Genomic DNA, 14,894 nt, shown 5'->3' with positions numbered 1-14,894 from the left:
TCTATGAAGAATGGCTTGTGTGCTCAGTTATCATAGAGTCGTAGTGCCAAAAGAAACCTTAGAAAACGTTTATCTTTTAAGTATAATTAACATACAACAAAATGTGCAGATCTTGAGTGTTCAGCTTAATGAGTTTACGATGTTGCACACAGAGAACTCTCTGTCTGTGCAGTAAGTTAGTAAATTCTCTCACACCTTTTTTTTTTTTTTTTTTTATTGAGACAGAGTGATGCTCTGTCACCCAGGCTGGAGTGCAGTGGTGCGATCTTAGCTCACTGCATCTCTGCGTCTCAGGTTCAAGTGATTCTCCTGCCTCAGTCTCCCAAGTAGCTGGGATTACAGGCATGCGCCACCACACTTGGCTAATTTTTTTGTACTTTTAGTAGAGATGGGGTTTTACCATGTTGGCCAGGCTGGTCTCAAACTCCTGACCTCAAGTGATCCACCTGCCTCAGCCTCCGAAAGTGCTGGGATTACAGGCATGAGCCACAGTGTCTGGCCTCTCCTATCCTTTTCTAACTATTTCCTTACCTCCTCCAGCAGCCACTTTGGTGAGACCATGTTAAAGGTGGGGAAGAAGAAGCCCCAGATACTGAGTTGCCTGCCTTGGTCACAAGTGAGCCGGTCTGAGAAAACCGTGAAGCCCAGGTTTCCTGATCGCTATGTGGGAGCGCAGAGTGGCTTTCCTGTTGCCATTTCCATTTCCATTTCTGTGGGAGCCTTACTGTTCTCACCTGGTCAGAGCTCGAGTGCCTTAAAGTCCTGCATTTCTTCCCAGGCTTTGATTATAACAGTACTAATTCACACAACCAGAGTCATCTTCGTCATCTGAACTAGTGCCTTGTATTCCCAGAGAGACTCTAACTCACCTTGTTCCTGACTGGAAAAGAATATGAGAGAACTTTCCATGGAGACGGAATGTTGTCTCTCAGGTTTGGGTTGTGTACGATCATCAGAAATTCATCAAGCCAAACACTTTTGGATATATCTTTGGCTACCTCAGTATTCTCTAACTTTCGGGTTCTTGGCAGCAAGAAATCATCTTTCCCTGTGTTATGTTTAGAGGCCATTAGAATGACCTTTTTGCCAAACTGTGCTGTGGTAGATGTAATGTGAGCTTATTCCTCAGCTGTGTCCGGAAGATGCCTGCACATGTGCAGTTTCTCTGGTTTAACATGATCCGAAAGCTTTGCAATAGAGATGATATGAACCGAAATGACGGTAGCACATTATATACCTGTGTAAATACATGAGAAAAAGATACCATGGTGGTTAATTTAATCAATGGCATTTTTCACTTCTCAAGACCTTTGACCACATTCATGCACCAGCACAGTACTTGTCATTAGGTGGACATTGCAGCCTTTGTAGGTAAATGTTCACCAGCAGGCACCTTGACTCACTCTCTCCACAAAGCAAGGTTATCAATCCAGGGACTTTGGCCAGAATTCAATGTCAAGAATTATATTCTTCATGTCGTCTTATTCTGACACGTGTTTATGGGCCTCCATCCATTTTCTTACTCTCCGCTGTGGTGAAATGCCTTCGGTGCTGGAAGCTGTGTCCATGACCCATGCTGGTAGAAGGTGAGGCTTATCTGTACCTAGCCATATGGTCTCCTGAGCGCTGGCCTTGGGTAAGTGAAAGGTGCTTCGTACATTTGGAGAGGAATTGTTGCATTCTGCCCATATTGGGACATGCCAGCATCTTAAGATTTTTCATTATTCACTGTGAATCAAGTGAGCACCTGTAGTTAGAATTGACTGAGTACAGTGGCTCGTGCCTGTGATTCCAGCACTTTGGGAGGCTGAGGCAGGAGGATCATTTGAAGCCAGAAGTTTGAGACCACTCTGGCTTACAAAGTGAGACCCCATCTCCAGACCCCATCTCTTGAAAAAAAAATAGAACTGCATGTGGCATGGCAACATGCGTGTAGTCCTAGCTACTCAGGAGGCTGAGGTAGGAGGATTGTTTGAGCCCAGGAGTTGGAGGCTACAGTGAGCTATGACCCTGCCACTGCAGTCCGGCCTGGGCAACAGAGTGAAACCCTATGTTAAATAATAATAATAATAATGATAGGCCAGGCACGGTGACTCATGCCTGTAATCCCAGCTCTTTGGGAGGCTGAGGTGGGTGGATTAACTGAGGTCAGGAGTTTGAGACCAGCCTGGTCAACATGGAAAAACCCCGTCTCTACTAAAAATACAAAATTAGCCAGGCGTGGTGGCGGCCCCTGTAATCCCAGCTACTCGGGAGGCTGAGTCAAGAGAATCACTTGAACCTGGGAGGTGGAAGTTGCAGTGAGCTGAGATCACGCCACTGCCCTCCAGCCTGGGAAACAGAGCTTGACTCCATCTAAAAAAAAATAATAAAATAAAATAAATAATAATGATTAGAGGGGTTTTTCACTGTGTTTGAATAAAAGACATGTTAGCAGGTGAAAAAATGGAGTACTGTTGGATATAGGTTTGAGTAGATAAGTTCTCTTGAGGCCTGTGAGTCAGGTTCTAGGAATTCTCTTTCAGTTCTGCCTTTGATGGAATAACTGGCAGTGGTCAGATGAAGCAGGCGGGGGTCTGATCTGCTTCCTTAAAAGGTTGGCTCAGTTAAATTTGTACTGAAAGTGGGTTGGGAAAAATACTGTATCAAAAGTGCCTCTGTATTCCTTAATAACAGCTTTTGATGGGCTGTGAAAAGAACATCCAGATTACTATTCAGTAAAATGGTTTGTGTTCTTTTGAGGAGTTTGAGCCTGTAACTTTCGTTGGGTTCATGGTTCTGCCTCAGTCCAAGTCTTTTCTTCTAGGTAATCCCAGAATTGGATCTTTAACTTGTGTGTACTGCTCCTTCCTTTCTGAGTTAGGAATGTCTCTAATTTGGAGATTGTTCATATGGTGATACTTGAAAACACCTAATTGAGGGCAGGAATTGTTTGTATTTTGGTGAGAAGTTTTACTGTTTTGAGTCTTAGAGGTCCCCCCACAACAAAGTTAATTCTAAAACAAGATTTTAGTGCTTTCACTTACCTTAGATTGAAGCTAGTCTGTTGATTCAAACACACGAGTAAGTTTTTATCCTGTAAATTTTCACTGCTGCACAGAGCCAAACCAAGAATTGAAATGAACAGTCTTTGCTTGTGAGTCCGTCTGAACCTCTGTCTCCTAAGCGTTGTCTACGTCTGCAAGATTGCCTCACCTCCACAGCAAGAATGATAAACATGGTTTACCATTTATTTTGTGTTGTTCCCAGGCATGTTGGTGTTTGCAGTCACATGGAATACCCCTGCCGCTTCCAGAACGCTTCTGCCACCACCCAGCAGATCATTCCTCATCGTGTCTTTGCCCCTGTGTGCCTCACGGGTGCCTGCCAAGAGACCCTTCTGCAGCTGATCCCTCCTTGCCTCTCAGCAGCACATTCTGTTCTGGGAACACACCCGTTCTCTCGGCTGGATGTTCTCATCGTCCCTGCCAACTTTCCAAGTCTGGGGATGGCCAGGTATGTTGTTCCGTTGTGGCACTTGGGGTACGTACATTTTGGACATTCTTTGACTATGTCTTGCTTTCCTTGAGCTCTGTCAGAGCTGTCATTTGATTAGAATGGAAGGGCTGTGGTTGCTCATGCTTGGACATCTCATTGCTGCCTTGAGGAACAATTTTAATGCAGACTCCCTCATGCATGAGCCTTTGAGTGTCGTGGGCTCAGTTCAGACTGTGTTGAAAAGAAAAGGCTCACATTGTTGCTGGGACTGAGAATGCAGAGTGCCCCTGAGTGGTGAGTGTTGGGTCATGGCTGATCAGTGGCTGTTAGCTTGGATGATGACGGCGTAATGCTAATGAGCCCAAGGTTATAGCATCGGGCTCTGGGCACAGTAACATGACTTGGTCCCAAGGCCACAGGCTGCTCACCTAATCCTGACCAGCTGTCTCGTCCATTCTCACCACTGGGCACAAGGGCACCGACTTGAGAGCCCCTGTGTCAAATAGACTGTGGATGGATCAGTGTAAATCCATCCCTACTGCCAGAAAAACAGCTCAAAGCAGATGACTTACTGTGGGGGGCAGAGAAGGAGTCACGTGCTACTGTTTTTTAATATAATAAATGCACTTTTGCTATTGTGTCTTGGTTTGGCTCCCTGTATTTATGTAAGCTAAAATCTGTTCATTAATGCCATTGTTCAGTCATTAATGGGTGTCTGTGTTCCAGTGAGAAAAGATAGAGAATGTGCTTGGTTATATTTCCATTTGAAAATCTTAATCATTAACAGTGAATATGCTTGACTGAGGATGGGAAAAATAAGCTCATCAAAACATGTGACTTCAAGTTTTTCCCTATTAGTCAAGGAAATTCCTGCTGCCAATTAATTCCCATGCTTTTGAGCAGCTGTCATTTGTGGTGTTTTCCCTGAAAACCGCACACGTTCTTAGTAAAATCATGAGCAGAAAAGAACTGACCAGAACATTTGCTTTTGATCTTTACTACGTATATGTACTTTCAAAAGACTGGCTGGCTCGCCTTAATCCTTGAGGAGGTCTGAGAAAGTCATTTAGACCGATTTTTATCCTATATTTATGAAGATAATGGGAATGCAGAAACTAGGATAATTATATATATTTGGTTATGTGCATCGTATAATTGTCTTGGATGTCTATATATAGAATTTGTCTTAACGGCGGTGGGGGGGGGCTTCTTTTGTCCCTTTGAAGAGTCTGCTGGACTTAATTTAAGTGGTAGAAGTGTTGGTGAAGAAGGAGTTGTTCATTACATGTTTCTTACTTGTACACGGGTTTGAGGGGCCCTATTTGCTTGGGAGTTTTTAGCGCTTTATGAGAACTGCAGTTTTTTAAGGCGTGCTTGCTGGCAGCTCCGAGTTCTGGCCTGAGGGAACCAAAGGCCGAGTATTGTTCGTGCACAGGATTCTGTCTTCTACAGCTCCTTCCTGACATCAGTCTGCCGAGGCCAGGATGAGCTGACCTGCAGGCCGTTCTATAGAGCTTCTCTTTTCGACTTTGCATGCCCAAGCAGGTAGGCTGTGTGTTTGCTGCTTTTTGCAATATTTAAAGTGATTTAAACATGCTTGACTCTGTATTTTTAAAGTAGTAAGCGTAAGTACCGTAAGGCCAAATGGTCCTGGGCACAAATGTTGAAAAATATGGTGGTGATAATAACTGAGCAGCAACAAGACGCTTTTATGCTTAAAAGCAGGAGAACCGCACATTCAGAATTTGTGGTGGGTTGTCAAATATCGTTCCCTTCCTTTTAGACTGTGGAGGTGAAGTCTGCCCGGGTCTGGATGTGTTTCTGGACTTGTTACCGTTCCCTGGACGAGAGCTGTGGAAGGAGGACTGTGGTATCTTCCACTGCCAGTCGGGGTGGGGAAGGGGAGCGCTCTGTTTTTCCAAACTCTGAGTTCAGCTGATTCCACTTGCTTGGCTTGACTCTGTCGGGATCCCAACACCTTGGGCCACATGCGGCTGAGTGGGGTTTGTGACTCAGCTGGCTACTGGGGCCCTGCTGCTTTATTTACGGTCGAGGCTTTGCTTGAGGTTTTATAAAGCAAAACTAGAACAAAAACGATGGTTTTGTAAGTCAGCTTCGTACCCTAAACAGGAATAGAGAAACTTCAAGGCTAGGAGGAGTCGTCCAAAAAGACCTCCACACTGAAACTTGCCATTGTCCTCGTAGATATAATACGCCAAGAGATCAACGGGCTTCTTGGTAAATTAAATGGCTCCTTCCCGAGTCCATATTTTATAAACATGTAGGCAAGATGATAAATTCCATACCTCTGGACTTCTTTAGTGATCGGGTCTTAACTCTAGTGAACGGCTGGTTTTATGCCATTCCTGTGTATTTTCTTTTTCGGCAAATGATGTTAAACGTTCCCTCCTGAACTAAAATGGGAACATTGTTATTGATCATGTCAAGGAGTTTCTGAGCATTTTGGATGATATTCATGATGATTTCACTATTTTAAATATTGCATATCATGGTTTTCATGAATAAGCTGAAAGGTCTCCTGTTTGATTCTGTTTTTGAGCTTGATTCTGGTATTTCAGTGAAGTGGGGAAGAAACACATTTATAAAACTTGAATGTATGATGATGACAAATCGGTTTATAAGAAGGTAAATAATACACAAGTAATATTTTAGAATTTTGAATGCTTTTCAAACATGGCAGTAACTAGAACATTTATCAGTACTGTTCTTCATGATTTTTGGCACCTTTTAATATAACAGGAGCCATTACTAACCGGCCCCTCCCTGCCCCAGTCCTTTTCCGCATCACTGTTCAGGGGAGAGGGCATTCCTTCTCTGCTGAGAAAAATCGCCGGTTTGCCTTTCAGATGCTCTCCTCAGCGGGTGTGTGTGGCCTTTCAGTTTTTGTTCCATTGCGTTTTTGCCTTCCATGAACACGGAATCTGCCATATCAGGAACCGTAAAGTGTACGTTCCTTGACTTGACTACTGTGATGTCTGTATGAAGATATGCATGCGTTTAAAATGCATCTCTGAAGTACACACAGGTCTCTTCCTGTTGGTTTAGTTAATATTCTACCATTTTCATTGTCCTCGTGTGTTCTCAGAGTCTCTGCTGGGGATTGACTGGCAAGTGTAATATCTTAATTTTGAGAAATACATGAAAGGAGCTCATCATCACACTTACACTCTCTGTTATAACAGCAGTAACGTTAATGGAATCATATTCTAGAACCAGGCTTATGACAGTTGCTTAAAATGAACACCTTAATCTTACCTGTATGTGTGTGTAATAAATGCTTTGCTTCACATTTGTCTTTCAGCAGTTCACAATTACATGTCATGGGCATAATTAGGTTGGCAGAACTACCTTGCTGACATCCAAATATGTTCTTTTCTTTCCTTGTATTTGAATTTCAAGAATCTCTTGCAACTTATTTCAGAGTGGTTTTCCGTGAAGAGCCCTGAAGTTAAAAGCCATGTGTTCTGTGTTCTGCTTCATGGCTCAGCTGTTCACGTGCATCTTCACCCTTCATCCCACGGGGAAAATTGAGGGGAAAAAATGACTATTGTGTGGCTGATGACAGGTGACAGATTCTTTGACCTTTTCCCCACTCGTTCTTGTTCTTGTCCCCACCAGATAGTCTTGATCATTTGGTTCTTGTTTATTTATTCTTACAATAAATATTTATCAAGTGTATACTGTGTGCCAGATAGTACTTACGATGCAGAGCCTACATGGGTGAACGAGATTGAGGAGGTTTCTGTCCTTATGAAATGGACATTCTAGTCGGGAGAAAATTAGTGTGCGTGAAACAAGTAATTAAGACGTATGCTATGAAGAAAATAAAATCAAGTAAGTGTCACAGTGGGAGAATCAATAGCATCGTTAGGGTGAGAGGGAAAAGCTTCCTTAAAGAATGACATTCAGGCTAAGACTGAAGAATACAAAGGACTCAGCTTTGTGACCATCTGGTGGAAAAGCGCTCAGTCCACAGGCCTCAAGGTGGGAACCACTCTCGTGGGTTGGAGGAGTAGAGTGAAGGCCAGGATGGTGGCAGGTCAGTGAGGTCTTAGGACGGCTTTCCTTAGCCCCGTCCTTAGTCAGCTTGGGTGCCAGGAGCAAGTGAGCCACTAAGAAATGGCGAGATTGAGTCAGGTCCATCATTCTAGGCAGGCGGGGTTATGGGAAGAGACCAAATCTTTTCTTTTTTTTTTCTTGGGACCGCAGATACCCATACCATCTCCCGACTGGCTGGTGAGAACCCGGCTGGCGTAGCAGCTGCCGTTCTTGAGCGGAACGCCCCACGGCCCAAGCTGTCAGGACACCTGGTGTCCAGACGGGCAACGTCCCTTTGTAGAGAAGGGAGGAGTCCTGGACACCACGTTTTCTTCCCCCGCAGCTGCTGATTGATTCTCCGCAAGGTTTTTGGACGTCATTGGTCACAGAGAGGGAAGCTGTGGCTGTATATTTGCTCATCCTAGTTTTAAAGGTTTTTTGAATGAATATAGGATTGACAATTAAAGACCGTAGAGAAAATTATCATTATTAAAATCTTCACAATATGCTTCACTCTAAGGAAAAACTACAAAGCTCCCTCTTACCCAGGCTTATTCTTAAAAGATTTGATTGTGCAATAAAGACTTCTGAACGCTTCTGCTAGTTCCTGACTATTGCACAATTTTCTTAAGTACCTCAATTTGCAAATAAACGGTATGCAGGTACATGCCCGAGAATGAATGTGACCAGCGTTTTCCTCCACTCCCGCCTCCCGGGTTAGACAGGGTGTTGTCCTGTTTATTCTTATCTCCCCGCCAATGTGTAATAGAATAAGCAAAACATAACGTGCTGGCCCCGAGGGCCTGTTGTTTTCAGCTCTCTGATTGTGCTCCTTTCTGCTGGGGAAGGAAGCGGTCGTCAATTTCGTTATCTTAAGTAGCAGAAGGTTGCACAGCTTTGAGGATTTTTCTTCGCTTGTTCTTTGTTGGCTTTACTTGAATTTTTGATCCTTCAAACCGAAACCACCATACTTTTAAACAATCCTTTAGATTTCAGGGGATGTGACCCCGATTTCAAGGCAAGGTGCAGCCATAGTGATTTTTTGCCTCAGGAATCAGATTGTGAGCCTTAAATTAGTTCACCATGGCTGCCAGCTTCTCGACTTTCTCTGATGTGCTGCATAGTTTTGTTTTGTGCGTGGGTTTTGTTACTTGTGATTGTTGTCGTTTCTTTCTCAGATTTTAATAAATTCTCAATTTTCTTTCTGCATGGATTGTTTTTTAAAAAGATGTTGAATGGGCATTTCCTGTTTTGCAGTATAACTCTTCTCTGCTTTTTTGAACAGGTGGGTGTGAATGATAGAAAGCAGCTCATACCATCCTTTTTTTCTGCAAAATTGTAATCCCTTGTTTACTGGCAGCCCTGCCGTTGCTGTAGAGATGAACAGACAGAATGAGCTGTGAACTGCGAGGCACGTGCAAGGCGATTTGTGCCCATGTGTGCTTCCCTTTTGTTGCTTTCTTTGTGTTCACTTTCTCCGTTTTCTCTTTTATTTCAATTTTCCTTCTTGAGAAAATTATTGGACTTTATTTGCATCCTATGTTATAGGTGGGGCCTTTCCCGTTCTAATGTGTTCTGGTTCTTTCATGTTTGTGTTCCTGAAATAGTAACTGGTCTTCATGAAGCGATGTTCTTCTGGGACTCTTGGCTGGGATGATTTTGTTCATCTTGACAATACCAGTTTGTACTGAGCAAGGTAGGTAGTGAGAATGTGTGCGTGTGTTCCGTTTTTTACAGAGCGGGTATAAGAGGATATATAATGTCCCGAAGTCACTTAGAAGCAGGAAGTCAGGGAGACAAGTAAAATGGCCTCATCTTGTGATGACTCAGAGTCTGGTGGTCCAGCCTGAGGCAAGGCTGATCTGTAACTGTGTGTAAGGCAGCGAGTGCGTGGTTTAGGGTCTCCACACAGAAACCTTGCTGTCCCTGTGAGTGAAGATACCGTTGAAGGTCAGCATTCACTGTGGGCTGGCTTTGAGGCAGCCATAGAATCTGGATACCAGGCAAATTCCTGATCACGTGAGTTTTGGGGGGGCCAGGCTCTCTCTCTTCTGTTGGAGCAACAGGCAGAGTGAACTCACAGCTTTTGGGTTAACTAGAATCTTCTTTTTGCCATGAAACAGCTGTGTTGCTTGTCAGATCGAGAAGTAGCATCTTATCATCATTATGCCGTGATTCTTCGCCCTCTGAAAGATTATGCTTAAGTGTTTGGTTTTCTTTGAACTGTTCTCCCCACACAAAAACTGCCAGTCCTGCCTTCAGAGAACACTGCTGGGGCCATCCTTCAAGAGCAATTGTCAGGCCTTTGAAAGGGCTTCCTGAAGCCGTCATTCCTCTACCTGCCTTCGTAATCTCTCTATTGATGTCATCCTAGGTTCCTAATGTCTTCCAGCCCTTGAGCCGGAGACGGCCAGTCGGCACCACCTTGCCATTTTTTCCATTACAAAGAAAAGGCTTTTTCCCTGCCTTCCCACTTATTTCTCTACTGAAGCATCATTACTGAGTAGAACATACGCTCCCTGGGTGAAAAAGAACAATGGAGTTCAGTGCACAAAGTTGCCTAACTTGGGATATTCCCAGTCTTGCCAGCTCTTTCTCCTTAGACCAGTACCCAGAGTGAGCAAATACTACCAGCTTCTGTACTGCTGATGCATGCATGTGGGCATGGAGCTGTGTAAGTTGTTCTGTTAAGGGTAGATTTCTTTTAGGGAAAACACCAACTCTGGAAAGCCCTCAGGCGAGGTACAATGTGTGAACAGCTCTGCCGGAGGGAATATTGCCAAGATGCAGCCGGAGCCCACCTCTGCACCATAGAGGCCTGTTTGCATAAAGTGGGTGAGAAATTGCCTTGTTTCTACATTTCACCCCTAATAAGTAATTGGAAGAGTGTCTCAGCCACCTTTTCTTTTTTCTTTTTTCTTTCTTTTTTGAGACAGAGTCTCACTCTGTTGCCCAAGCTGGAGTGCAGGGGTGTGATCTCGGCTCACTGCAACCTCTGCTTCCCAGGTTTAGGCAGTTCTCCTGCTTCAGCCTCCCGAGTAGCAGGGACTACAGGCACACGCCGCTTCACCTGGCTAATTTTTTGTATTTTAGTAGAGACAGTGTTTCACCGTGTTGCCCAGGCCGGTCGCGAACTCCTGAGCTCAGGCAGTCCACCGGCCTCGGCCTCCCCAAGTGCTGGGATTACAGGCGTGCGCCCAACACTTTTCTTTAAGAGAAGTGTTAACTTGATTATATTAAAAGGCCACAGATGTGAGGGGGATGTGCCCTTCAAAAATGGATTACTTTTTTTAAAAAAATTGAGTACTAAGTGGGAGTTGAGGTACATTGCACAAATCTGCCCTGATTTAACCCGAGTGGAGCTCAGAGTAGAACATGTTATATTGCATGGTTAACTAACCGTGCTATTTATAGAGGTGACTCCTCGGAAAGTCTAGACATTGTTCCCAGAAGACGGAATGCCAAATCTGCAGTCATTGAACAAACCAAATCTGCTCCTACCTTCCCAACTAGCTTGCTAAGAATAATCACCTCCCTGTTTCTCACCATAAAATGGAAGTCTTGGAACTTCATTCTAAGAAAGTGTGGATGATAGTTGGGTTCCCCAGCCAAGACTTGGGGTAGGTAAGGAGGAGGGGGTGCTCCTGTGAGCCTGGTACTACGCTACCCACCCTTGGCCTGTGCTCCTTGGAGCCCACCTTGCTAAGTTGTTGGAAACCGTGGTTGGCAGGTCCCAGTTTTTGAGTAGGTCTCCTCTAAGAGGACGTCCTGAGGACCTCAGGATGGTGCTTTTCTCTGGGGATGAGCCAGCTGCAGTTTTGCCTTTTTCCGTAGATGTGCAGTCGTAGAACCTCCTGTTGGAAGCTGGCAGTTGGAAAGGGGTGGATGGACAAAGCCAAGAACTCACTCGATAGACACGTATCAACGGACAGGTCTGGTGAATGCTAATGACGCTGTGGCCGCGAGGAAGCATAGACCTTTAGCCTGAATCTACACTGGGAGTTTCTAAAGTTGATTTCAAGGAAGACTGGTTTTGTGGAATGTTAATAATGTGGGAAAAGGAACTGTAGGTTAATTAGTTTAGGAAATAAATGGATTAAACAAACTTAAAAGAGATTCTTTACTGGAGGGCTTCTAAGAAAGCCTTGAATATTCTTATGATCCCGATTTAATGTCCTGGTATATCTGTGCGTCTTGAAGACAGAGACAGGATATAGGCAGCATCCCCCAACCGTTGTGCCGAGGGACCCCTTTTACAGTGAGCGTTTCGTGGAACCACTGTGGTTTCAGAAAAACCCACCTCCTCAAAACACACTTTGGGAAATGATTCTCTTCAGAAATATCTGGGAGTCCCTGATACACCTGGAGAAGGAATTCACCTTTCGTTCCGTCGGTGTGAGTGAGGACCTGACCTGCATGCGTCAGGCCCTGGGCAAGGGCTTTGCTTTCCAGCAGTGAGGAAGCACAGGTCCTGCCCTCTTGGGATTCACAGTTTGGTGCCGGAGGCCCCCATGCTTTTCTGTTTATAGACTCTTTTTGAGCAATTACCCAATTCACATATCTTTGTTTATTTATTTATAAGTTGTATGCATTTAGTACAATGTTAATATATTAGGTACACTACAAAACACATACACAAAGTAGAAAATGTGAAAGGATGAGAAAAAAAATTATGAAAAGTAAATTCTATCACTTTCCCCCTTCATCCCAAAGAATTAGCACGTGCCCTGGGATCCCTTCAGCTGCCTGGGCCTACCCTGGAGACTCTGGCCCAGTGAACTGAGCCGCAGTCTTGGTATCTGGAAGGCTAACGGGTCCTCCCAGCTGATTCTGCTGCAGGTGCTGGAGAGCAGTGTGTGGTGCGTGGGGACTGTGTGGACAGGTATCACCCGGACAGCTTGCACTGACTCCAGACCTTGCCGTCGTGTCACAAGCGAGGTCAGAAGGAGGCTGGAGCGCGCCGGCGAGCGGGTGAGCCAGCCCCCTGGTGACGCTTCCTGCCTGTCGGTTGCTCAGGAGGCGGCTGTGCTTCCTGGGAACTGCATCCAGTCTCAGGCTGGGACTTTGGGCAGGTCCCTGGGCCTCCCTGGCCTAGTTTTCTTCTCTGGAAAAGTAAGGGGTGATTTAGAAAAACCCGCAGACGCCTTAGGCCCCTACGTTTGATTAACGGGGTTTTTTTTTTTTTTTTTGAGATGGAGTCTCACTCTGTGACCCAGGCTGGAGTGCAGTGGCACGGTCTCGGATCATTGCATACTCTACCTCCCGGGTTCAGGCGATTCTCCTGCCTCAGCCTCCCGAGTAGATGAGATTACAGGCGCCGCCACCATGCCCGGCTAATTTTTGTATTTTTAGTAGAGATGAGGTTTCACCATGTTGGCCGGGCTTGTCTTGAACTTCTCACCTCAAGCGATCCACCTGCCTCAGCCTCCCAAAGTGCTGGGATTACAGGCATGAGCCTCTGCACCTGGCCTTTAATCAGGTTTTTTATTTGAACAGGGTTGGGAGTGATTCAGTTTCCTTCAGCAATTTAAATTACATGTATATTTTCTTTTTGATGTAAGAGCTAGTTAGATCATGAGGCTTGGATTTTCTTGGACTCAGTGGGCACCTAGGCAGTAGTAGGTGTTTAAATTTTAGGCCCCCAAGCAAAAGTTTCGAAGGGGGCCTCTTTTACCCTTGTTAATTGCAAAATAAACAGATCTCAAGGGCAGGGGCCCCTTTTCATGATAACTGCCTCTGCTTTGTGCACCATCAGTGAAAAGCATCATTTCAAATACTCCATCAGGAGTGGGCTCCATCACTGAAGGCCTCCTTCCTTCAGCCCAGCAATTTACCACTCAGACCCCCTCCTTTGACCCCTCAGAGTCAGTGCCTAACCTGCCCCCCAACCCGTCACATGTCTTTAGCTTCCAGATATCTCCATTTGCAAGCTAATAAGTTGCACATACATATGTTTGAACAGTTGTCAGGCTTGTCTGCTGCTCAAACTGTGCTTTAGTTTAAAACAACAACAGAGAACTCAGGGGGGTGGATGAAGACATTTCAGATGTGCCTGCAGGCGGCGGCGTTCTGACCCTGACAGTCAGTTTTAAATGAGTTGTCAAGTACCAGTGTGTGCTTCTGGGCACCCCCACCTGGAAGATATTATGTCCCCTAGGCTTTCTGTGCCCCAGCAGGCAGGCGTGAGGTCCTTGGATTTTGTTTTCATTGATGGAAGGATAACGCATGCATGGCAGAACTTTACTGAGAGGGCCCTAGCTACAAACCCTGTTTTCATTTAATTCTGGTTTCTCTTCTCCCTTGGCCTTTCCCTCCCTCCTCCCAGACCTCTTCCCTCTGGACTCTCTCCACTCCCCATCAGCCCTCCCTTCTCTACCACAGCTGCCCCCCACCACCACTTCTTTGGCTTCAAACCATTTCTCCTGGCTTTGATATCTCCTTGCAGAGCTGTAAGCAATCAGGAGATTATGGGTCCCAGAGCTCAGCAGGGTGCACTGCCTGATAGGGCGCTCGGCCCCAGTCTCCAGGCCACTGCACGAAATTGCACCCAGAAAGCCTGCCCAGGCCCCTGTGCCTGTCCCGGTAACCACTTGGGTGCAGCCCTCAGAGGCAGCATCTCCTCAGCTTAAGTGTTGTCTGGGGAGAACTTCTTAGGATTATTCTAACCTTTCCAGTGGTCCAGGTTCATCTGTCTGAATTTTACCTGTTTAAACTTGGAGCGTCTCCCATGCCCTCAAAGGCCGCATATGCTTGTGCTGGAAGTTAGGGTGAGGAGAATAAATGGACAGATGAAAGGAACCTGTTGGATTCATCCTCCTGCCTACCAACACTTTGATAGTTTCAAGTTATTTGAGGGTACAGTTGATGGTCCTTTATCCAGGGAACACTTCTTCTTTAGCTTCCTTGTCCAAGGCTCCTGCATGTTCAAGGAGACCTGCACTATGTTTCCAAAGGCAGAGATGAGGGAAAAGGTGCTCGTTCTCAGGACCACGTGCACATCTTCTCGCTCTGTAACACTTCCTTAAACTTGGGAAGAAGTAGGCCCAGAACTAGATCTTACTTCTCTGATGGATAATACCACCAGCAATGTGCTCCACTGTTCGGTGGGCTCCCGGGGACGTATGAAGGAGAGGGTCCCTGCCTGGCCCCTTAGATATCTTGCTGAGATCTCACTTAGAGTCTAAGAGGAAGACCAGTGCTTGCCAACCTGTCCTTCCCAGAATCCGGAAGTCTTCCCAAGGCCATAGAAGTGCATCACACTGTCTCGCTCCAAGGGACTCAGACCACTTTCTCTTTATACCCCCTTCCTGAGGGGCACCGCTGTAAGGGAATCTTATTACTTACCTTTGGCACAAGTC

At 45.5% G+C, this 14,894-nt stretch overlaps 1 protein-coding gene across 50 annotated transcripts in view; it reads left to right on the top strand.

Moving 5' to 3' along the window:
* Nucleotides 1-14,894, top strand: part of AOPEP (aminopeptidase O (putative)) — a 365,171-nt gene that overhangs the window by 69,422 nt on the left and 280,855 nt on the right. For all 50 annotated transcript variants that reach the window (XR_012424986.1, XR_012424985.1, XR_012424981.1 and 47 more), the window contains exon 5: nucleotides 3,250-3,495. Coding sequence is in view for 16 of the 50 variants with exons in the window: in XM_074018015.1 (XP_073874116.1) it covers nucleotides 3,250-3,495 (246 nt within the window). In the remaining 34 variants the exon portion in view is untranslated. The remainder of the gene's footprint in view (nucleotides 1-3,249; nucleotides 3,496-14,894) is intronic.

This window comes from Macaca fascicularis, chromosome 15 (assembly GCF_037993035.2).
Source record: "Macaca fascicularis isolate 582-1 chromosome 15, T2T-MFA8v1.1".
NCBI lineage: Eukaryota > Metazoa > Chordata > Mammalia > Primates > Cercopithecidae > Macaca > Macaca fascicularis.
Note: the sequence above shows the minus strand (reverse complement) of the source record. Positions and strands in the feature narration are given on the sequence as shown.